At 50.5% G+C, this 25,271-nt stretch overlaps 1 protein-coding gene across 2 annotated transcripts; it reads right to left on the bottom strand.

Moving 5' to 3' along the window:
* Positions 1-589: 589 nt before the first annotated feature.
* On the bottom strand, positions 590-19,889 carry ATF5 (activating transcription factor 5). Of its 2 annotated transcripts, none has more exons than XM_066587613.1 (3): positions 19,737-19,889; positions 5,611-5,883; positions 590-5,117 (listed from the first exon to the last, which is right to left on the bottom strand). In XM_066587613.1, exons 2-3 carry the CDS (start codon positions 5,786-5,788, stop codon positions 4,351-4,353), a joined length of 945 nt encoding a protein of 314 aa, XP_066443710.1. In that variant the 5' UTR covers positions 5,789-5,883; positions 19,737-19,889; the 3' UTR covers positions 590-4,350. The 2 variants fall into 2 exon arrangements, with proteins under 2 accessions (XP_066443710.1, XP_066443711.1); XM_066587614.1 differs by lacking the exon at positions 19,737-19,889 and adding an exon at positions 10,338-10,496.
* Positions 19,890-25,271: the final 5,382 nt, after the last annotated feature.

Raw genomic sequence — 25,271 nt, 5'->3', positions numbered from 1 at the left:
GATGCATTATCCCTTGGCTATGTCATCAATAGCTGATGGATTGGGACCTGCTGCTTGGGATCCCTGTCCATTAGCTGATCGTCTGTCCCGCTGTCACTGACAGCAGGCCGGACAGCGTTAGCAGTGGTCAGGAGGGAGCACCAGCTTCACTCCCATTGAAATCAGTGGGAGCACTGCACTTCTTCTACATGTCCGGCTCAGGACAGGATGTGATGTCCTGACCATGAGAGGAGCGGGAAGCATAGGAGCAGCACAGCGTTCCCACTCACTGGGAGTAAAGCCGATGCTCCCTCTGACCATGGATGACTACGTCAGGCCTGCTGTCACTGACAGCAGGACAGACAATCAGCTGATGGACAGGAATCCTGAACAGCGGGCCGGAACCCCATTCATCAACTACTGATGGCCTATCCGGGGTAGAGCGCATCAGTTTAAAAAAAGACCGCTATCTCTGGCGGTCCTACTGAAGCGAATGGAGCGGCCCACACTTTGGGACTCGCCCCTGCAAAATGCGTGAGTGTATCCTCTCTGAAGCGCGTACAGAGCCACTCTAAAGCTGTCGATTGACTTACCACAAGCGAGGCGTTACTATGGCAACACAACATTTATTGATGGTTTTCAGGACTACATTATATTCTTAGTAATAACCGCAATACCCGACACCCCTTTATCACACCCAAAGTGTCTGTGAACCCCCAACCACATAAAAAAAAAAAAAGTTCATCAAGGTGCTCGTTGAAGAGCACGGTTATGTTAAAACATGGAAACTGTATACAAACCAATCAGGATGCAGCTAACGTGGATGTAGCAAGTTAGATGTGAGATCTCATTGGTTGGTGCAACCCCTCTAGATGCCATGTAATGAGTCGTGGTCCCTATGTGTTTCCTTAATGGGCACAACCGATATCCACAATCCCACGTAGGTTTACAAATGGCGGCCACTTACTGCTGCGCTTCCGATCGTTTGTCACTCGTACATAGAAAGAAATAGCCGATAAGACCGACTCACTTCTGTCAGGCACTGCATGACTAAAAAGGGGGAAGGATGCTCCAAAATATGAAATTAACCATGACATGCCTCCTATCTGGCCTCTTCTTCATCGCCGCCCCTCTGTTCAGTTTTTGTCCACGTTGGCTACAGCAGGGACGTGGTAGTACACCCACATGACCGCTTCAGCCAATAGAGTGATAGACACACAGGACGTCACCAGTCATGTCCTATATACAGTGCATTGGCCTTTAGCTCCTGGCCCAGGTGATCTGTAAACAGGGCGTCACTGGATCAGGAGGAGGCGATGACGTCACAGGTCACATGATGTACCATGACAAGGAGATCGGGTACATCATGGGACAGGTAAGTATATTACTAGTCTACTCTACAGCGCTGACAGGATTCTCTTCTGGTGACGGGGCTTTGAACACCCCACCTCCAGTAAGAGCGCTGTGATTGGATTGAGCGCCAGCCAATCAAAGACGGCGCTCGATCATTCAGTGAATGACATTATAGAATAGTAGGATTCGAAGGGACCTCTGGGGTCATCGGGTACAACCTCCTGCTCAGTGCAGGTTTCACTAAATCATCCCAGACAGATGCCTCTGAAGACTTCCATTAAAAGAGAACTCCCCACCTCCCGTGGTAACCTGTTCCACTCATTGATCCCCCTCACTGTCTAATATCTAATCTGTGTTTCCTCCCTTTCAGTTTCATCCCATTGCTTCTAGTCTTTCCTTGTGCAGATGAGAATAGGGCTGATCCCTCTGCACTGTGACAGCCCTTCAGATATTTGTAGACCGCTATTAAGTCTCTTCTCAGCCTTCTCTTCTGCAAGCTAAACATTCCCAGATCCTTTAACCGTTCCTCATAGGACATGATTTGCAGACCGCTCACCATCTTGGTAACTCTTCTCTGAACTTGCTCCAGTTTGTCGAGGTCTTTTTAAAGTGGGGTGCCCAGAACTGGACACAGTATTCCAGATGAGGTCTGACTAAGGAAGAGTAAAAGGGGATAATGACCTCATGTGATCTAGACTCTATGCTTCTCTTCATACATCCCAGAATTGTGTTTGCCTTTTTGGCTGCTGCATCACATTGTTGACTCATGTTCAGTCTATGATCTATTAGTATACCTGTCTTTTCACATGTGCTGCTGCTTAGCCCAATTTCTCTTTTTTTTTCATTTTTCTTGCCCAGATGTAGGACTTTGCATTTATCCTTGTCAAATACTATTCTGTTAGTCGCCACCGACTGCAGGCCCATTTAATGATCAGCATCCAGTTATGCTTGGATAAGGGACACATCTTCCCATCTATGGCCCACTTTAAGTCACACGTAAATTAGGGCCCATCCACACTGTGCTTTGTAGCATCCATTTAACACAAAACCTTCAGAAGAGTGTCCTGGCCTAACTGCGGGTCTTATGTGCATATGATGCTACAAGTTTGGGTCCAGAGTCAGAGTGGGAGACACTTCTGTAGTCCATACAAAAAAGGGATGCTGCAAAAGAGGATGTGGATCGGCCCTTACTGTCTATTGGTTTGCAATATGAATCTTTCTATAGTCTGTAACTTTATGATTAGGCACCTATAAAAAGGGGTTTGTCGTTGGCGATTGATTGTTCTGTTTTATTACATGCAGGGTGTTAAAGGGATCCCAATAAAAAACAAAGTGTGTATATATTATATATATTTATCATATATATCCACGTGTAAAGCTATAGCTATGCAAAAAAAAATTACATAAGCGTTGCACTACAAAGTCAGGGTCGCTGACTTCAGCCATTCTCTGCCTATCCTAGAACTACCTTGCAGTTATAATGGCTGTTGTACAACTTGTCGTTTATGCGCTTGGTGATTTGCTGCTTCTGCCTTGTAAAAGTGCCTCATTGTTCATCAATTCACCTTTGTACTACTCATTTGTCATCTACAATGACTGGTATGCCTGTAGATTTAAGACATTAAAAGGTGCCCGTGCCCATTAAAGGGGCTGTCCAGGGAGGCAAAAGCCCTTCTTTGAATTGGGCTGTCGGAGCTTCCACTTCCAGCTCAGATTTTTTTTTTTCTATGGACCCCGCCTGTGCTCAATCAAAGAGGGCTTGCTGTTCAGCACTTCTAAATAACAGCCCCCTTATCTGTCACGGCCAATGCAAAGACAGAGAAGGCAGGCATAAGGCCCATTTACACACACGATGATCGCTCAAAAATCACTAAAAAGCGATCATTTCAGCGATAATTGTTGCGGTTACACGTGCGGCCATCGTGCACTGCTAGGTGATCGTTAAATTCAGGCCAACCTAAAAATCGTCCTTCAGCCTTATCCGGACCACATGCTGAGTTCTCCGCAGGTAGTGCTGATAGCATTGTTTCCCGCTGGAGAACAAAAGAACTGAAAGCAGATAAGAGCCCTCTTGCTATTAACTGCTTTCAGCTAAGGCTTCATTTGCACACTTAATTGCTCTTAAGCCTTTAGGTATTAAGATGAGTTTAACAGCCAGCCTCCTCCGATGACATGACTGGCACAGAGAGAACCCATACCATGTGACATAGAACCTGGTGACTCCTGACGCTAACATTGTAAGTCCAAGAATGGATTCTGCTTCCCTGGAAACCTCTTTAAGGTCTTTTGACATGTATAGATATGCCAGTGATGCCAATCAACGAGCTCAGTACTAGTCTGCCTAGTCTTCACGTCGGCCAATTCAGAATCGCTTAAGTAATGATCATTCATCTGCCATAGAGCATCATTGTTGGTAGCACATCACCCATTCAAAGGGGGAGATGTGCCGCCGATAACGATAGTTTTCTATGCCTCATAAAAGATGTAATCGCCCAGCGGACGGCATCTTTACACAACCCGATGATCAGGCAAAGGAACGTTTTTGAATCAAGGTCCTTTTACACGTGCAGATCACCTGTCTATGCAATGAGCATTGACTAATAATGAGAATGTTGATCAGCGCTCGTTCACAGCCTTCCAAATCGGTCGCATTTGAAATTTTTGTCCAGGAGTCGGACAGAAGATCTCTTGAAGGAAGAACGTTCCCCCAAAAGACCGTTTGTCCATCGTCTGGTGGTGTTCAACATGTGTGGCTGGTGTGAATAACAGGAAGAGCCAATATAGACCAAAATGTGCCTGTGAAACGATCAGTCACCGGGCGATGCTTCATTAAAGTTGTTCAAGTATTACCCGACTTCTCTCTAACAAGTATGGCCGCCTTTACATCCTATTTTTCCAAAATTTGGAACATAAGTGCTAGGTCTTTTTGAAGACCCAAAGTTAATTTTACAGTTTCACGTCTGGTGTTCGAGGCTGAAACTAGTCTTTCAGAAGAAAGTTTTTGTTTTTCCACCAGATCTAGTTGTTGCGGAGTCTTTGACTCCTGGCCTTGTAGACCTCGATGAGTAGATCTTTGACATATTGGATCTCTCTTTCGATTGAATCTGACTTCTCCTTCAGTTCTCTGTTGCGGACTTCAAGGCCTTGACATTCTTCATCCAATGCGTCATATTCTGCTCGTTTCCGTTGGCGGTATCGAAGAGCTGCCGTTTTGTTCTGGTCTCTCTTCTTCTGCTTGCGGTCACCTCTGGGTTGGGTTGAGATGGCACAGCTGGCAGCTGCTGAAGTGGTGGGGTGGTCATACGGGGTAGGCCTGTTAAGTCGTTTGGATTGTGCTGGCGGGTCAGTGGTGTCATTGATCACCATAAAATCCTGATGACTTTCTCGAGGGAAATCACTTGGAACATCTGGGTATAGATTCAGGAGGTCGAGGCATCCTGAATTTAGTGTGTCCAGTGCCACTGGGGCAGGAGCCGGTGTTTCTGCAGCGTAGGCCTGGAACTCTACTCCTCTTTCGTTGAGCTGTTGATCATGTGTTGGGAAGAGGAAGTGGACTTCATGTGAAGGCGGGGTGCTGGGGGCTACTTGATCATGAGGCATTGGAAGCCCAGGGGAAAGGGTCTCCTCCAGGAAATAATCTTCCATCTGCTCCAACTCCTTCTTCAGGAGTGTCGCCATGACCTCCAAGTCCGGGGCAGGAGGCCCTGGCAAGGATGGATCCGCCACTGCTGGCAGGAAACATGAAAAGTCCACCCTTTCCGTCATCCAGTCTGTGAATCCATCTCCTGTACAAAAAGTGAAAAAAGGAGAAAAAAAAAAAGTCAAGAAGTTAGAATTATACTCAAGAACCCAGTGGTCAAAAGAATTATGGGTGTCGCAACTGCTTCATGGATTCTAGATGCTACTAACCACGACTAACTGAACATGGGGTAAAGTGTTCAGGACTTGGACAACATGCAGACAGAGAATGTTTTCTGTGTTTTATCATCATACATATTGGAGCACTCAGGAGCGTAAGCTATAGGGGGTACAGAGGTTGATGGCACACCTGACCCTTGTGCCATGGGAGGCCCGAAGGCCCTAAAGGCAACATAAAAAGACGCCAGTATTATAGATAGCATATGGTAGGCGGAGGCCCCGTTACAGATTTTGCATTTGAAACCTAAAGCTTCACGTTACGCCTCTGGGAGCAGTCGTCTATTTATGTTTACAGTCTCTTGCTCCTTCCATCTGCTGGAGGTTTAGATAGACCGTTATTTAATGGCTATGCCCATTTACCTGCCAGGCATCCTCCTTCAGCCCCGTGCAGATTCACCCCATCCTCCATGTGCACTGGAAGCTGTTCATAGTGATTTCCATGAGCAGGGATCTTAAGGAGATCTGCCCGCCAGTGCAGAGTGCTAACTGGCAACATCGACATCTCCAGATCCAGGTTCAAAGCCGCCAGGAGAGACATTTCCACCAAAATGATTTAGGTTCAGGTCCGAGAACAGTCTGGGAGCACGATTCCAGCTGGAGAGGGCAGCGGAAGGCGCAGAAGGGATAAAAGACCTGCAACAACAAGGGAGACATTACTTTTGGTGCTTCATTCATGGACATGCAGCATCCAGGGGCGTACATGGAACTCATGGGGCCCCCCATTAAAAATATATATATTGGAGACTGAATACCTTTAAAAGACAGCTTTTATAACGCTATGGGCTTGGATAGAGTGGCCCAGCTATAGTATACCTTTAAATAATGTAGTCCCCACATAATAGATACCAGCTCTAGCTAGTAATTGCAGTGCAGTTACCTACAGTTTTCACAGGTTCTCTGGTGGGAGTCATTAGTTTTCATTTTTCTTCTCTACGTGAGCCAGACCCACCATGAAGTCTTCTTCCAGCCAAAATTCGTTCCTGCACATTTTCCTTGACCTGCTGTTACTCCAAATGCTACGCTAAGTAAATCACCCCATAGTACTAGTTCCCCCTCTGTGAACCCATGAAGTGGTAACACCCTTTCTGTGGCCTCACAAAGGAATAATGCCCCTTTCAGTACTACTACCCTCTTTGTAGCCCCATAAATTAATAGTGCCCTCTTTCAATGCCCCTTAAAGTTATATTGCCCCCTCTGTGTGTCTTTACTTCTTGGCCAAGACCAGAACTCTTTCAAAACTCAGTTCTCCTGCTCCAGATGCCATGTGACTCCTCCTCCCCGTCTCCTGCTCTCCATACTGAGTGCAGGAGATGGGGATGTTTCACTGGAGCAGAAGTGGTCTGTTAGATTCTAATCGCCCTTTCACAGTACAGACACTTAAAAGTTATATTCTTTACTATAAATTATTAAAACATACAGGGCATAGACGGGCACAGACATACAACAACTGGAAACCACACATTCACAGAGCGGGCTGTTCATGGGATGGAGGGGTACCCACTGGAGAATCAGGGAGGGAAAGCTGGATCCCTATAAGTACACTCGCATCAAAACCGTATCAGACCTATTCTGTGATATGAAAAGAAGGGGTCAAGGAATAAATCTGTCCCTCTAGAAGGTCTCATGATAATCCCAGCTATCCCAGAGACACAATTGGGCACAACCTGACTCAAGCACTGGGGCTCCTACCCACTTGGGTTTTTTTTAACGGGAATGTCAATGGGACTTTGACATTCGTGTTAAAAAACCCAAGTGGGTAGAAGTCCTTATTCAGGTTCCTACTGGCAGGGCAATAGGAGTGGTTTACTTGAATAAAGCCCTCCTCCATATGTAGATACAGATCCCTTCATCAATTCTCCACTTGGGCGAATAACAATATTTTGTGATACAAAATAACCCGATTCATTTCATAATTAACTCCACTATAGAAAGAAATTACTAAATATTCTGATTGAAGAGGAGATGGGGAGGAGTCAGATTCTATACGGCATGGGAATGGGAAGTGTTCGGACCATCAGTTCTGTGAGTTTTGGTGCTGGCCACGGAGTGGAGACGCACCGAGGGGGGCACTATAAAACGCGTCGGACATTATAAGCAACTCAACATAACTACGATACAGGGTTGTTGCAAGAATTATTCAGTAACCTCAGCCACAGTGGTCAGACGAGTGACGATTAGAGGGAGTTGACATCCCTGAACCCTAAACTGAATCACAAGGACCCACCACGTCAATAGAAGTTGGCCGAAATTTCTTATTAATATAAGAAATTTATATTCTAAGAAGTTTCTTATATTAAGAAAAACTACACTGCTACTGTGCCTTTAAGGTAATCCTCCAAGCACGGCCTCCTGGGGGTACCTGAGGGAACTGCGCTCAGACATCTGTTCTGTATCTACTGTTAACAGGTTATATGATCTGCAGATGAAAGGTCATGGCTTCAGGGAAGAGGATACAGCGAGGTCTATGTTTAACCACTTTGGTTATTCAGTAACCACACAACGCCAACCTGCTTGCAACATAGCGGCTGTTCACAGTACAGAGAAAGAGGAAGATCATGAAGGGTGCGCTCCCATCTTGCGGAAACATTGCGGGTTTTTTTTATTGTCACTGAGCTGTAACTCTAAGGCTGAATGCACGCGGGCGGAAATACTGCGGCGAGATTTCGCACAGAATTTCCGGCAGGGACGCTGACATACGATTGCATTAGTTTATGCAATCCTATGCAGACAGCCGCGATTTGACCGTATGAAATGTCGCGTATTAACAAAATCGCGGCATGTCCTATTTCACCGTCGCCTTGGCTCTGCACTGCGCATGTGCGGCTGTGCGCCAGCCAGCATATCGCAGAGCAGAGAGAGAAGACGCCAGGCGGGTAAGTGGAGGTCAATGCAGGGGCATGGGTAGTCTGAATTCACCCTAACCTGCGGAAATTCCACCATAAAACCGCTAGTTAAAGCTACAATACAGTGACAGCAGAGAATCCGCATCGTTTCCCCAAGTGTGAACACACCCTAAGGGCGCCCACCCACTGGCGATTTTTTTTCCCTGCGAAATTCGCAGCATTTTTTTCTCTGCAGGGGTCTATGGGACTTGTAATGTTAAAATCGCGATCGCGCAAAATCGCGATTTCGCGGTAAATTGCGATTTTGCGCGATCGCGATTTTAACATTACAAGTCCCACAGACCCCTGCAGAGAAAAAAATGCTGCGAATTTCGCAGGGAAAAAAAACGCCAGTGGGTGGGCGCCCTTACAGCGGTATTCTAAACCCACAGACAGAGGGCGCCAGCAGGTCGGCTGCTGCACGGTCAATTACTGGTGTAAGTGCTGCTTTGGGCATGAAGTGCGCTCCATTGCCGCCTCAGTCGGGGTCTCAGCAATGTTTGTGTTCAATTCAGGTTTCCATTTTCCTGCTCGGTTATTGGAAAATGGAATCAAACAGTGCGGGGCGGAATCTATCGGGGTCCGTCTGGCTTCAGTAATGCCAGATGAATGCCATTTGGGGTTTTAGGACAGATCGGCAGCAGAAGCTCCGAAGCCGATGAGAACAGAGCGAGACAACAGAGGTGAAAATAATACAATAATGCCAATTTCTATTCATCTCTATGCTTTTGCATCAAAGCCCTGGCAAATCCAAGTCCGTTTAAGACCATTATCTGACGCATTCCACATCAAATCTTGGGCCAGGTTCACATGGACCCACCGGCACAGATCCAGCATGCTGGACGCTGAATGGACCCCATTATAGTCAACTAGGTCACTTCAGCGTATGCCAGAGACGGCCCCGAGAATGAAGCCAAACAACCGAAACTGGTGACGTCAATGTGAACCTAGCCTGAAGGGTTCATTCATTTGAATGGGAATCCCTGCTGTAGTCTATACTGCGCCAATTATTTCCCTGCGTGTATTTGAAATCCACGTGTGGAATAAAACGTGACCCGTTATTTTTTCATGAGGGCATCGTGTTGGATTTCTGCAAGCGAATCAGCCTCATTGAAATAGTCTAATCTGCTTGCAGATACGCGGCATAAATCCTCATTTAAGCATGCACGTTTCCGCCACGGTTTTCCTTTCCGCATTGGATTTTTCGAGCGTGAAATTCTAAAATTTGACATAGAATATGCAGAATTCAGAATGATTTGGAACACACACTAAAAAAAAAACGGAACAACTTTCGATACACTTTTATAGATTTTTGCATTCTAAGTAGTAATCTTGAGAACAATCTCCTTTCCCCGTCCCTCCCTTCTCCCAGCCGCCGTCCCTCCCTTCTCCTTGCCGCCGCGCTGCATTTACTGTAAGTCCTACTTATCTCTAAACTCTCTCCCGGGACTGAATTTTCTAGTCCATGAAAAACAAGTGTAAATTAACCCCCCGGGGGCTGCGCTGGCGCAGATGGTTCAGGTACAGCAGATCGCTTGTTTCATTCTATGTTCTTACAATTATTTTCAATTTTGGAAAAATTCTACAAAAATCAAAGAGGAAAAAAAGAATCTATATTCAGGAGTTGTGACCGGCGATGTGCTGTGGGAGAAATGCTGTCCGACACGAGTCTTACAGAAGCAGCGAGTAAAGGCTGTACTGTCCTCAAACGGGCGCAGAGATAGGACGTTTGCATAAAAAAAACGACATTTGTTATTGCTGGTACAGAATGCCAGCGTACATCGTGCCTCTTCTCGCTGCAAATCAGTTTGGACACATTGAATATTGATTTGTTCCGCCTCGCACTCCACTTTTCAATAGTGTCCAGAGAAGGGGGACGGCGTCTGAGTGGGGAAGGGGGAGCTTTTTAAGAATTGCAACTTTTTAGGAAGTGGCAAAATTGTTGCCATCACACTGCAGGAGCTCCACAAGGAGACTCCATATATCTAGGCATAGTTACAGATGCAACAAACGTATCAACATCATGCACCACTTCATAAGTTACGTGCGGATATGGGTGCTGAAATCCAGGGGGGCAGCGTTGTCCCATGTGACGGCATCCTAAGGGGAGCCAAAACGACCTGCTACCCTCCGGCACGGCATAAAAATACAGAAACACAATTTTTAGAAATTAAAAAAAAGCGCTCTTGTTTTTGCAGTACTTACTCCATCTTTGCAGACGCTGCGGTGCGGCACAAGTGCGTGAGCACACTTGTTTTGAGGGTTTGCAGATTTAGAAAGCCATCGTTCAGCCTTCACTGGAGAGCGGTTGTGTCTGGAGCTGTGAAAGGGCTTCGAGTCCCGGCGGCGCACAGAGGCTAAACTTGTATAGTGTAATCCTGAGATTACATCACCAGCGCCGGCATCGCCCCGCCCACCGTTAACCCATTCCTTGCTATAGAAGCAGAGATTAGGACTACTGTGATTGGCTGACTCCTCCGTGGCCTCACTGTGTCTTGTGATGGTCACTTGACTTTTAAGAAATTTTGGGGGACTTTTTCTTTCAAGTAAAGGAATTCCTGTGTCTTGTCAGAGCGAGTTTCTCCAGGAGAAAACAACAAACAAAAACAATACAATGTATCCCTCTTCGTAACCATTTACAGTGCCAGTGTCTCTTCTGTCTGGTTTGTTTTTCATCCTCAGGGGTACAGGGGTAGCAGCTGCACCCGGCCCTGGTGCCTGAAGAGGACCGCTAATACTATAAATAGCACGTGGCAAACAGGGGCCCCGTTATAGATTCTGCATTGGGGTCCAGGACCGTCAGGTTACACATCAGTACCATTGCAGCTCTTACAGGGGTCACTACTAAACAGCTTCCAGGGACCAAAAGTGATAGTATGTCTCCCAACCATCCTGGATTTTGCAGGCTATCCCGCCATCCCAGCAGGCAGCAGACATGGCCTGCCGGAGCAGTTGGGAGTGGAGTGAAATAAACAGCTTGGATGCACTTATTTCACTCCCATCACTTTGCTCCTCTGCTCACTTCTGGGTAGGGCAATCATAAGCTGTGTAGCTCACGAATGCTTCACCGCTACCATGGAAGGGGTCGCCGAGGGGCACCTTTACTGCGAAGGGGGTCGCCGAGGGGCACCTTTACTGCGAAGGGGGGGGGGGGGGTCGCCGTGGGGGCACCTTTACTGCGAAGGGGGGGGGGGGGTCGCCGAGGGGCACCTTTACTGCGAAGGGGGGGGGGGGGGAGATCGCCGAGGGGCACCTTTACTGCGAAGGGGGGGGGGGGGGTCGCTGAGGGGCACCTTTACTGCGAAGGGGGTCGCCGAGGGGCACCTTTACTGCGAAGGGGGTCGCCGAGGGGCACCTTTACTGCGAAGGGGGTCGCCGAGGGGCACCTTTACTGCGAAGGGGGGGGGGTCGCCGAGGGGCACCTTTACTGCGAAGGGGAGGGGGGATCACCGAGGGGCACCTTTACTGCGAAGGGGGGGGGGGGTCGCCGAGGGGCACCTTTACTGCGAAGGGGGGGGGGATCACCGAGGGGCACCTTTACTGCGAAGGGGGTCGCCGAGGGGCACCTTTACTGCGAAGGGGGTCGCCGCCGAGGGGCACCTTTACTGCGAAGGGGGGGGGGGGGGGTCGCCGAGGGGCACCTTTACTGCGAAGGGGGGGGGGGGTCGCCGAGGGGCACCTTTACTGCGAAGGTGGGGGGGGGGGGGGGGAGGGTCGCCGAGGGGCACCTTTACTGCGAAGGGGGGGGGGGGATCACCGAGGGGCACCTTTACTGCGAAGGGGGGGGGGATCACCGAGGGGCACCTTTACTGCGAAGGGGGGGGGGGTGTCGCCGAGGGGCACCTTCACTGCGAAGGGGGGGGGGGGTCGCCGAGGGGCACCTTTACTGGGGGGGGGGGGGGAAATCGCCGAGAGGCACCTTTACTGCGAAGGTGGGGGGTCGCCGAGGGGCACCTTTACTGCGAAGGTGGGGGGTCGCCGAGGGGCACCTTTACTGCGAAGGGGGGGGGGGTCGCCGAGGGGCACCTTTACTGTGAAGGGGGGGGGTCACCGAGGGGCACCTTTACTGCGAAGGGGGGGGGGGGGTCGCCGAGGGGCACCTTTACTGCGAAGGGGGGGGGGGGGTCGCCGAGGGGCACCTTTACTGCAAAGGGGGTCGCCGAGGGGCACCTTTACTGCAAAGGGGGTCGCCGAGGGGCACCTTTACTGCAAAGGGGGTCGCCGAGGGGCACCTTTACTGCAAAGGGGGTCGCCGAGGGGCACCTTTACTGCAAAGGGGGTCGCCGAGGGGCACCTTTACTGCAAAGGGGGTCGCCGAGGGGCACCTTTACTGCAAAGGGGGTCGCCGAGGGGCACCTTTACTGCAAAGGGGGTCGCCGAGGGGCACCTTTACTGCGAAAGGATACAAAGGTTTTGTTTAAAAGGGGTGTGGTCTAACATTAAATAAATTCGCTGCCACAAGCCTTGTGTAGTATAATACTCCTAGTAATCCGGCAATTGAGCCTTTGTTTCTCACAAGTGAGCACCGAGACACTTTTGTTGCGCACCAGGCAGAGCCGCGTGCCCGCTCTCCTGGACGGCATAATGTCAGCCATATTGGTAGTCACCCGGCTCTCCCTGAAAGGAATAGAGCGCAATAGACGGCGGCGTTTCCAAGGTGGGTCTCCGCAGGGAATTATTGATGGGGCTTCTTGTAGCAAATCAGTTCTCCTACAATTAGTGCTACTTGTCATGTAATGTATCGGTTCGCAGCGCGGTGTTTGTATAACATTTTTTTTAGGCATTTGCCCATTGTATGCTCCAGACTAGAAACAATTGCCATGGGTGATTAACGTCACAGTGCAGAGTGACACTGGGGACATGACATGCCTGTAGTGACAGACGGCGTCTGTGTTCCAAGGCAAAAGACGGGAAAACAACAGCAGCGATCGTCAAAGAGGAGAATATATACTGTACAGCGATCGCCCAGAACATTAAAGCCGCCCGCCTGGAGGCTCCTCCACACTTGTGGTTTTCTTCTGTTTTTTTTTTTCCATGTGATATCGCTGCGCTTAACGCAAATGTAAATCGCACAAAAATCACAAACTTGTGATGCGTTTTTAAATTAGAAAGTCCCATTGAGAATTGCGTTAAAAAACGCAGGAAAAACGCAAGTGTAGAAGAGCCCTAATAGTTTATAGGTTTGACCCTTCGAGGCCTGGACTGCACAAGACATCTAAAGTGTCCTGCGGTATCTGCAGCAGACCCTGCAAGCTGCTCGCTGCGGCCTTCATGGATGAGAAGAGATCTGGAAGTCCTGTCCTGTTCCTACAGTGCGGCACATTATCCTGCTGGGGGCGCTGCCCTTAGGGAATCCCACTGCTGTGAAGGGGGTTCTTGTCTGTACAACATTACGTAGGTGGTACTACCCAGCAGCACAGTGCCCGTCACACCAACTCCACATGATGCATCATCACACCAGGCGCCTCTTCCATTGCTCCACGGTCACAACCCCATTACAGGCCCCTTTAGTGATGGACAGGGATCACATGGACTAGTCTGCAGCGACACAGCTAGCCGCGATGCTCTGTGTGATCCGACACCCTTCTATCATTACCGGCAGAGACTTTATCAGTTATTTGTCTTATAGTCGCTCTTCTATCAGACCAGATGGATGATCTTCACCCCACAAACGCATTAATGAGCCTTGGGGGTCCCTCACCCTGTTGCCTTCCATAGGAACACCCCACAAGTCGTCTGCATCCCATACTTTGGCCCATAAGTCACTCCGATTCTTACACTTCCATCATCAACTTCAAGCCCTGACTGTACCTCTGTGGCCTAACATATCCCCCTCTCAACAGGCGCCATTGTCACTAGATAATTAGTGGCATTCGCTTCGCCCATAAGTAGTTTTAATGTTATGGCTTCTTCGTCAAAACACTCCCGCCCCCCGAAGACGTTGTTTGGCTTCAACACTGGCGTCAGAATCATGAGAGATTTGTACGTTGCAAGACGCACAGATACGAGACCCACTCTCTCATTCCCATTTGCGATGTTTTCCTGCATGTTCCCAGCGAAGCTACGCAGGAGACAAAATGAAATGTACAAGAAAAAAGTAGCATCTTCTATCTTTTACCGCCTGCACACATATCTGCATTGTGGGATCTGGGGCAGGATACCGCCCATAGCATGCGATGGCAAAACGCAATTTCCTCTGTATGAGTGGAAAGGTTGCGGGATCCGTGGCATCGGCTAGCAACGGTGCAGTCTAATCTGTACTGCCCATGTGTGCCAGCTGGCACATCCGCAGCACAGATTATGAAGACTGCGGCGAGGTACGCGGGGGTCACCGGACGGGCACAGGGTCTGATTCCGCTGCAGGATCCAACCTGGCCGTGTGCAGGCGGCCTGTTTGCAATATTGCCCATTTGTTTTCAATGGGAGAACTCTGCGATCCTCTACTGCGGCGGGGAAATCCTTCAGCCTCGCATTCAGGTGTTTCACATGGAGTGAGGTGGCAATATCAGACCGAAATTCACAGCACGATATCACCCTCGCCAGTGTGAAGGAGCCCTCAGGCAGATCTGAAAATGATGAGAGTTGTGGTGATTAGATGGACGGTCTTGTTACTGGAGACCCTAAAAGTGGTCTCGGCCTATAAGAGGCTCTTGGAGGCTCCTTGTGTGTAGTGACCTCTTCCGCTTGTGTAGAGCTTGTTGGCCACTAGACGCCTCTACAACGCAGAGAAGAGATGTCACCCCGTTACCAGAGGGGGGCGCATTATTGGGATGTGAGAAGCTGGATGGTCGTATCAATGAATTGTCCCCCACCGGGCCGTTCTGACCAGACTGTTAGGAGGTGTTGGGACCAGTGGATGTGTGGGGCAAACAAGGTGACCGGGCTCAGGATGCCCCCTACAGACCACCAGTAGGGAGGAGCGTCTGACCAGACTGTTAGGAGGTGTTGGGACCAGTGGATGGGGGCACACAAGGTGACCGGGCTCAGGACGCCCCCTACAGACCACCAGTAGAGAGGAGCGTCTGACCAGACTGTTAGGAGGTGTTGGGACCAGTGAATGTATGAGGGCACACAAGGTGACCGGGCTCAGGACCCCCGACAGACCACCAGTAGAGAGGAGCGTCTGACCAGACTGTTAGGAGGTGTTGGGACCAGTGGATGTGTGAGGGCACACAAGATGACCGGGCTCAGGACGCCCCCTACAGACCACCAGTAGAGAGGAGCGTCTGACCAGACTGTTAGCAGGTGTTGGGACCAGAGGATGTGTGAGGGCACACAAGGTGACCGGGCTCAGGACGCCCCCTACAAACCACCAGTAGAGAGGAGCGTCTGACCAGACTGTTAGGAGGTGTTGGGACCAGTGGATGTGTGGGGCACACCAGGTGACCGGGCTCAGGATGCCCGACAGACCACCAGTAGGGAGGAGCGTCTGACCAGACTGTTAGCAGGTGTTGGGACCAGAGGATGTGTGAGGGCACACAAGGTGACCGGGCTCAGGACGCACCGTACAGACCACCAGTAGAGAGGAGCGTCTGACAAGTGTTTTAGGTGGTGTTGGGACCAGTGGATGGGGGCACACAAGGTGACCGGGCTCAGGACGCCCCCCACAGATCACCAGTAGAGAGGAGCGTCTGACCAGACTGTTATTTGGTGTTGGGACCAGTGGACTAGAGCCTCCATGCTGCCTATATCACATGTTGTATCCAAGCTAGAGGTGGTACAACAGGATACTCTGTAACCTATGCAGGGAGGGGACCACCACCTGTTCTCTTCAATCTGACAAGCGTTGTGGGCTTGCTCTGAGATCTATGTAGGGAGGGAGAGACGTTTAGCTGTGAAATCACCTATAGACTTTTATAGGAGAGTGTTGTGGTTATGCTCTGTAACCTGCGCAGAAGAGGGAGGAGGTGAGCTGTGACCTCACCTATTGTGAATGGTGGATCCCCTGTTATGTATATAGGTGTCACCTCTAAGTGTAATCCTGCAGGTGATGATGATGAGATGACGGCTGAGTTTTCTCTACAGAACAGGAAGTGTCAGACTATTATTCGTCCTAGTGGTCAGTGTGAGAACTGCAGGATTTTTTAAATTAAATATGGATCGTGGCGTCGTTAATTAAAAAACACAAAAATGTAGTTGAAAAATCTGTTAAATATAAATACCTGATTTCTACACTTTCCCTTTAAGGGGATTTCTAGAGTATAACCTGTATGAACAACAGGCTGCACATCTCTGGGGATTTACCTTCAGCCATGAAAAACAACAGTAAATTAACCCCCCGGGGGCGAGCTGCTGCAGATGCTTATTATTTACAAGTATCACTATAAACTACCATCCGTGTGACGCCGGGATCCGTTATACTGAAACACTGGACTAACGGGAGGGCGACACGAGGATAAACCGCGCGTCTTTATAATAAGCCGTGACCTTGTGTATTGTATGATAATATTTAGAATTTACATATTTTTAGATTGTTGAATCGGTTTTCTGCATTTGCATGAGCGATTGATAAACTCCTCCTTGTAACATATTAGAGGCGTTATTTTGGCTAAGTTCACACGGGGCGGAATTGACGCGGAATTTCTGTGCAGAAAGTCCACACGGCTATTCTGCCCGCGGCTCCTAATCCTGGGATTAGCCAGCATAGTGGACGAGATTTTGCAAAGGTCTCCTCCACACTTTGCTGCCAATCCGTTGCAGCCAAGCCGCGCAGAAACGAACATGTGGCAAGGAATTAAAAACCGCAGCATGTCAATTCTTTTCCCTTTTCCGCGGCGACCTCTCTATGGGGAGAGATAGCTGCAGCAGAACGCCGACAGCAAAGCCGCTCCAAAACCTGCGGATTTTGAAGCTAAGCTTATCCCAAGGAAATCTCACGGTTTTTCGGTGCGGTCATTCCGCGAGATTTCTGCGGGATTTCGGTTTCGTGTGACCCCAGCCTCGGGCCCCTTGCACACGGGCAGAAATTCCGCGGCGGGATTCCCCGCGGAATTTCCGCCCGTGGAAGCTGCCATAGGATTGAGTTAGAAAACACAATCCTAGGCAGACGGACGTGATTTGTTCGCGTGAAATCATGCGCGGCAAACAAATCATGGCACGCTCTATTTCTGTGTGGGGCTCGCAGAGCCCCGCGCAGAAATGTCACTCCCCGGCCGCTGGCTCCACTATGCGCATGCGCCAACTGGCCGGCAGCAATCACATCAAAGAGCCGGAGCCGCGGGAGAGATGAGTGCCGCGCTGATCCCTGCAGGGGCTTGGGTCGGGTCCCGCTGCGAGATCCAACCCGGCCGTCTGCAGGCGGCCTTAAAGCAGCGAACTGTCAGAATTCCCTATCAGGCTCTATCAAGAAACAAAAAAAAAAAAACACATGTTGATAGACCCCGATAGGGAATTGTGAGTTGATAGTTTGGGGTCCACCTATCAGGATCCTCATCCAGACTGGAGAGCAGCTCTGCAGACTCAGCATGGAGATAAATGGGACACTTGGACGGCGCGGATTTTATACGGATTCTGTGTCAAATTTGCCGAAAAAAATTCATCATGTGAACAACACACCTTAAAAATTCATAAACTATCCTCAAGATAAGTCGGGGGGGGGGGGGGTCCGCCACTTGGCCTGAGAGCAGCTCAAATGAATGGGACTGAACCGCAATACCGTGCACAGCCACTATACTAAGTACGGCGCTGTTCCTGGTATGGACCGAACAAAGAGCGGTGCTCAGGATCCTCCCCAATCAACTACTGATGAGCTGTACTGAGGATAGATCACCAGCAGTGAAGTCCCGAAACACCCCTTTAAGAGTCCCTAAAGTAGGTGCCTAGTTGTATTAAAGAGGCATCACTTGGTGGAGGTCCAACCGTGGAGAACCCCACTGATCCAGAGAACAAAAGGGACACAGTTGCTGCAGTGCGGCATAACATCCAAAGTTTTTCTGCACAGTGGCGCCCCCAACCGCCTGATGTGCAGGGACTGCTGACGGCCCACCTGAACAGTTGGTTGGCCGGAGGGCCGCTGGACAGAAAAAAAACCAGAAATTATGTTACGCTACAGCAACTGTGTCTTTTGCGCTCAGGATGGCTGGGGGTCCCAGAGGCCGGACCCCGCAGATCATAAAGTGACAGAGTATCCCAGTGATGCAAAACCCTTTGAACCAGAAGTGGAAATGCAACATATACATACAGTATATACTGATTTTGCACATTTATCTCACAGCTGCTGCAGAACCTCTTAGGGAAATAAGCTGTTAATCATTCCCTGGGGGACCCTGGATGAGCTGTGACAGATCTTGGGAGGGGGGGGGGGGGGGGGAGGTGACATCGGCGCGCAGAACAATTGTATAGCTCTGCTCCAGGTCACATGACGATCCCATGCCCCAAATATCTTGCACACCTTCTGATTTCAGGAGTTCGCAAAATCACAAGCGACGCCAGCACTTCAGGTTTAACCCTTAGAGGTCGGACTACGGCTTGAAATGCGGATAAAACGAGTGGAAAACGGCAGAAGGGTTTGGCGTTTAGGATGTCCACGTTATGCATGTTCTGAGGTGTGTAAGCGCTCGCTCACACGGGCGGATGGGGCCGGCGTGTTTTTCCATATAATGCACAGTAAATACGTGCGTGGCGTGCATTTTCTGCGTACGTTGCATCCGCACAGCCGGTATTGGTGCACCGAAATACGACACACTGCGGGTTTTTACGCAGGTAACATGAACAATAAGCAGGTGTGAGCGGCCCGATAGACGTCGCGGGGATTTCAGCGCCGCGCATTACATGAGGGATACACGGTGCGAGCCCTGGAGGTCGTGTCATGGGAGTCTTCACACGTCTCATAAGATAACTGAGCGAGCCGACTGCTCCTACTTCATCCGGCTATGGCAAGATCACTAGCCGCCACACTGGCCATCCTCCCATTTGTGTGCGGTCCGTATTAGTAACTGACTGCACAGAAATAGCGCAGGAACCCGTTAAAGGGGAGGGGGGGGCTCCTGCATGTGAAATCCAACCCAAATGTGCGAGCTCTGCTTTATTTATTTATTTTTTTTGCGTAATAAAAAAACATGTAACACTGAATCAAAGTTGACACGCACGCCATCCGTCCTGACGCTAAACTGACAGAACTTAAAAGGTTAAAGTCACGGACCAAAGTTGACTGCGCATTGGAGGAAGCCCTCAGAAACAATGTCGCAACACAACACTGCCATCTTCGGCCATATTGTACACGTTTCCGGCATCCGTTTTTTTACTTCGATTTTCGCACAAAAAAAAAGCAAACAATCTTTTTTAGCGCTGTCTAGCAGCGAACCATAAAAACGTCACGCGGATGGATGTCAATGTGGACTTTAACGGGCGACTGTCATCTAAAAAAAAGGAAAAAAAAGTCGGACCAGAATAGAAAACTTTGCGTCTGGCTGGTCTGTCGCACGGAGGAGCGGCGCCACACAGAATACGCCGCATTAACTATACGTGTACGCTTCTTGCGCCAATGTTTTGGACCACAATAAATGTGACACTGTCAGGTGACTGCGGCTATAAATAGAGCAAAAGGAGCAACAATGTATCCACCGCGTCACGTGCAGAAGCATTAACCGCTTAGTGTCCACTCACGCCATGTCTGCAGGGGGGTGGTCGCAGTTACAAGTGCGGTCGCACACGCGTTGGGTGGTCGTGCAGGTCTACTGGCCGGCCATGCTGACGGAGGAGATGCTGGTACTGCGGGGCTGCGGGCGGATATGGCTGCTGGGGACTCCGTGCGCCGATTAGACCTGCGGTGACCTCAGCGCTGAGCCGTATCCCTCCGCCGCTCCACAGTAACCCGCCCGGTGACAGCGGCCGCGGACTCGCCACCGTGTGGGTCACATCTGCGGCTACTGCGGGAAGGGTTCTACTTTCCGTCCGCTTTTTTCCGTCTCTTTGCGCGTCCCGCGGACATTTATAGGGACTATTTTCCAACAGCTTGTGACAGCAGGGATTGCAAGTCGTTGCATCAGCTGGAGCGGCGGGTCACTTGGCGGATGCAGCTGATTAGTGTCCGCGCGGGGAGGGGTCCAGACCACTTGGAACATGTCCAACTTCTTGAGACTGTTTCCGTAACTTCAGCCTCCAGCGACGGAGGCAGATCCGCAAATCAAGCTGCCCATAGGGATGCATTAGTGTCCGCAAAACAATTAGAAGCATGCGGACGTCATTTCTCCACGGCGTGCGGGAAAAAAAAAATCGCAGCTTGCTCCATTTTCCCGAACAGACGGCTTCCATTGAAGTCATTGGAAGCCGTCCGATCCGTGGCACATCTGCAGCTGTCACTACGGACGTGCCGCGGATCTGCCGAAAAGCAGGAGACCCATGTGAACGAGCCCTTAGACGCAATGGCGCAGGAACTGGTCATCTGCTGTTATACCATCCGTGCGGAGGAACGGCGAGTTGTGCGTTCGGACACGTTAGTTGGAGCTCCAGCGTTGTATTCAGCTGACTGTGCAGCCTGTTGGTCAGAACGATTCCTGACATCCTCCTCCGACCCCTTTCAGTGATGAGTTGTTTCCGTCCGCAGGATCCCCTTTCGCTGGATGTTTTCCTCGATCGCGCCATTCTCTGTATACTCTCCACACCGTTACATGAGAACCCCCCCCCCCTGCGGTTGGCGGTGAGACCCCGGCTAGTCTAGCACCGATGACCGGCCTCGTTGGAAGTCGCTCCGATCGCTGAATCTACTGTGGATTCCCACTGAAGCTGATCCACGGAAAACTTGTCACGTGATTTTATGCCGCACTCCGGGGTCACGGGGGGAATTACCATACAGGGGGCGCCAATCATGAGACGGAGGGGGGATCTATGCTGGGGGTCCGACCACTGTCTCCCGAGATCCTTACAGCCGGCACGTCCACCATTGCTGCCCCCATAGTGGGTGTTTGGGCAGTTTTGTCATGTAGGAAGTATAAGGGCGGCCATATTGGTTGTCACTCAGCTTTCCCGGAATCTGATATAACCCAGTAAAGGACCGGAGACTTCCATGAATATTAGTGGATTCCGTATATTTTATATTTCGCAGTATGATTGATGTTTGGCGCTGGATAGACGATTTGGGAAGGCAGCAGTTCTAAGAGTCTCGCTATAAAGTGGAGTTAGGCCCACGGACGGATTTTTGCTGCGTAATTTACAGCCAGACGCTCGCCAGGAACGCCGCAGCAATGTCCGTCCATACCATGCAATGCTAAATGATTCTTCCCTGCACACGAGCGGAAATCACCGGCGATTTCTGCTCACAGAGGAAGAATCGCAGCATGCTCTATTTGTTGCCGGAAATCGCACGGACGGTTTCCATTGCAGTCGGAAGCCGTCCGATCCGCGGCGGTTCCAAAATGTCAGTTTTGAAATCGCTGCGGATCCACGTCATCGGCGGTGCATCAAGCTCTACTCTGCACATACGCGCCGGCCGAGACTCTCATAGCGGATCCAGACCGGTGAGTATGTGTCTCTGGCTGATAGCGTCTGTCATCTTTCGGATTGACTTTGCTGCTTCGGTGCTTTACATGTGAGTGACTGGTGAGTGACTTCTTCGGCGCTGCAGGCCGTCCCGCCTCTCCTGTGGGGCTCCAATCATCGGCCGCTGCTGAGTCACCGCGACTCGTCTGTTCTGGAGCTGAAAAATAAAGGTAAAAGGTTATTTGTAAAACGCAAATATTGTCTGTTCTCAATTCCTCGGCGAGTCCAGCTGATAAGCGCAGGCCGCTCTCCCGCCGGCGCCGGGGCAGTCAGGGTCTCCGGCTCGCTGCTCCGCTTCTGGAGGACAGAAACTGAAATCAAACAGAAAAAAACGGATCAGGTTTTTCTGCATCGATTTCACAAGGAATGCCTCGCGCTTCCATCCATCAGGCCTCCATCCGTCAGGCCTCCATCCGTCAGGCTTCCATCCGTCAGGCTTCCATCCGTCAGGCTTCCATCCGTCAGGCCTCCATCCGTCAGGCCTCCATCCGTCAGGCCTCCATCCGTCAGGCCTCCATCCGTCAGGCCTCCATCCGTCAGGCCTCCATCCGTCAGGCTTCCATCCGTCAGGCTTCCATCCGTCAGGCTTCCATGCGTCAGGCCTCCATCCGTCAGGCCTCCATCCGTCAGGCTTCCATCCGTCAGGCTTCCATCCGTCAGGCTTCCATGCGTCAGGCCTCCATCCGTCAGGCTTCCATGCGTCAGGCTTCCATTTTATTTGGATACAAAAATAACACTGCGGACCGCGCTATTCTCCCGTGTAAAAAAAACGGAAAACTAAAATCAAAGGGGGGAAAGCCCTGAACTGACCCCAACGCAGTCGTGAGAGCGGCCTAAAACCTCCTGTGCTTTATGGCAGTCTATTACTCTCTGTTATCAGAAGGAGAAGTGCACAGAAAAATGGAGTCCTACCTGATAGTGATGAGCGGACTTTGCAAAAGTTTGGTTCACCCAATGTGCCAAATTTGGGCAAAAAGATTATTTGAGTCCGAATTAGTTTAAACTAAATTGGAACCTGACTACCGCTTTTCCCCCAAAATAAGCCCTAGTAACACTACATGAAAAAAAAAAAGGAATCCATTACCTAGCCGGCTCGGTGCAGGTCCCTCCTGCTCCTCTTCATAGCTCCGGCACGCTTCCCCACAGTCCTTAGCGCTCGTGCAACATCACTTTCTGGTTACAGGATTCTAAAATCCCGCCTCCACAACACGATGGCTGTGATTGGTTCTTCGACCGCTGCTCAGCCAGTCAATGCAGCGGTCGAAGAACCAAGCATAGCCATCACTTCCTGGAGGCGGGATTTATGAGTGAGGTTGCACAAGCAGTGAGGACTGTGGGAAGCGCTCCGGACTATGAAGAGGAGCAGGAGGGACCTGCACCGAGTCAGCTAAGTAAATATAATAAGATCTCCCCTAAAGTAAGACACTGTGCCTTTTTGGGGGGCAAAAATTTATATAAGACAGGGACTTATTTTTGGGGAAACAAGGTAATACCCCTAAAACTGGTGTGTAAGTCTGTCTAAGACCCTTGTAACACTCTTGGGTCACCTAGGAGGCATCTAAGGATTGCTGAGCTGGTTTTAAGGTAAAAGTAGAATTTTAGTGGGTTCAGATTAGAGGTACAGCGAATCCACATCCAGGGTTGTGACGGCCGTCTATAGCGAATCCACATCCAGTGTTGTGACGGCCGTCTATAGCAGATCCACATCCAGTGTTGTGACGGCCATCTATAGCGGATCCACATCCAGTGTTGTGACAGCCATCTATAGCGAATCCACATCCAGTGTTGTGACGGCCGTCTATAGCGGATCCACATCCAGTGTTGTGACGGCCGTCTATAGCGGATCCACATCCAGTGTTGTGACGGCCGTCTATATAGCGGATCCACATCCAGTGTTGTGACGGCCGTCTATAGCGGATCCACATCCAGTGTTGTGACGGCCATCTATAGCGGATCCACATCCAGTGTTGTGACGGCCGTCTATAGCGGATCCACATCCAGTGTTGTGACGGCCGTCTATAGCGGATCCACATCCAGTGTTGTGACGGCCATCTATAGCGGATCCACATCCAGTGTTGTGACGGCCGTCTATATAGCGGATCCACATCCAGTGTTGTGACGGCCGTCTATAGCGGATCCACATCCAGTGTTGTGACGGCCATCTATAGCGGATCCACATCCAGTGTTGTGACGGCCGTCTATAGCGGATCCACATCCAGTGTTGTGACGGCCGTCTATAGCGGATCCACATCCAGTGTTGTGACGGACGTCTATAGCGGATCCACATCCAGTGTTGTGACGGCCGTCTATAGCGGATCCACATCCAGTGTTGTGACGGCCGTCTATAGCGGATCCACATCCAGTGTTGTGACGGCCGTCTATAGCGGATCCACATCCAGTGTTGTGACGGCCGTCTATATAGCGGATCCACATCCAGTGTTGTGACGGCCGTCTATAGCGGATCCACATCCAGTGTTGTGACGGCCGTCTATAGCGGATCCACATCAAGTGTTGTGACGGCCGTCTATAGCGGATCCACATCCAGTGTTGTGACGGCCGTCTATAGCGGATCCACATCCAGTGTTGTGACGGCCGTCTATAGCGGATCCACATCCAGTGTTGTGACGGCCGTCTATATAGCGGATCCACATCCAGTGTTGTGACGGCCGTCTATAGCGAATCCACATCCAGTGTTGTGACGGCCGTCTATAGCGGATCCACATCCAGTGTTGTGACGGCCGTCTATAGCGGATCCACATCCAGTGTTGTGACGGCCGTCTATATAGCGGATCCACATCCAGTGTTGTGACGGCCGTCTATAGCGGATCCACATCCAGTGTTGTGACGGCCATCTATAGCGGATCCACATCCAGTGTTGTGACGGCCGTCTATAGCGGATCCACATCCAGTGTTGTGACGGCCGTCTATAGCGGATCCACATCCAGTGTTGTGACGGCCATCTATAGCGGATCCACATCCAGTGTTGTGACGGCCGTCTATATAGCGGATCCACATCCAGTGTTGTGACGGCCGTCTATAGCGGATCCACATCCAGTGTTGTGACGGCCATCTATAGCGGATCCACATCCAGTGTTGTGACGGCCGTCTATAGCGGATCCACATCCAGTGTTGTGACGGCCATCTATAGCGGATCCACATCCAGTGTTGTGACGGACGTCTATAGCGGATCCACATCCAGTGTTGTGACGGCCGTCTATAGCGGATCCACATCCAGTGTTGTGACGGCCGTCTATAGCGGATCCACATCCAGTGTTGTGACGGCCGTCTATAGCGGATCCACATCCAGTGTTGTGACGGCCGTCTATATAGCGGATCCACATCCAGTGTTGTGACGGCCGTCTATAGCGGATCCACATCCAGTGTTGTGACGGCCGTCTATAGCGGATCCACATCAAGTGTTGTGACGGCCGTCTATAGCGGATCCACATCCAGTGTTGTGACGGCCGTCTATAGCGGATCCACATCCAGTGTTGTGACGGCCGTCTATAGCGGATCCACATCCAGTGTTGTGACGGCCGTCTATATAGCGGATCCACATCCAGTGTTGTGACGGACGTCTATAGCGGATCCACATCCAGTGTTGTGACGGCCGTCTATAGCGGATCCACATCCAGTGTTGTGACGGCCGTCTATAGCGGATCC

The sequence above is a fragment of the Eleutherodactylus coqui genome, chromosome 13, assembly GCF_035609145.1.
Source record: "Eleutherodactylus coqui strain aEleCoq1 chromosome 13, aEleCoq1.hap1, whole genome shotgun sequence".
NCBI classification, from domain to species: domain Eukaryota; kingdom Metazoa; phylum Chordata; class Amphibia; order Anura; family Eleutherodactylidae; genus Eleutherodactylus; species Eleutherodactylus coqui.
This window is presented reverse-complemented; position numbering and strand designations above follow the sequence as displayed.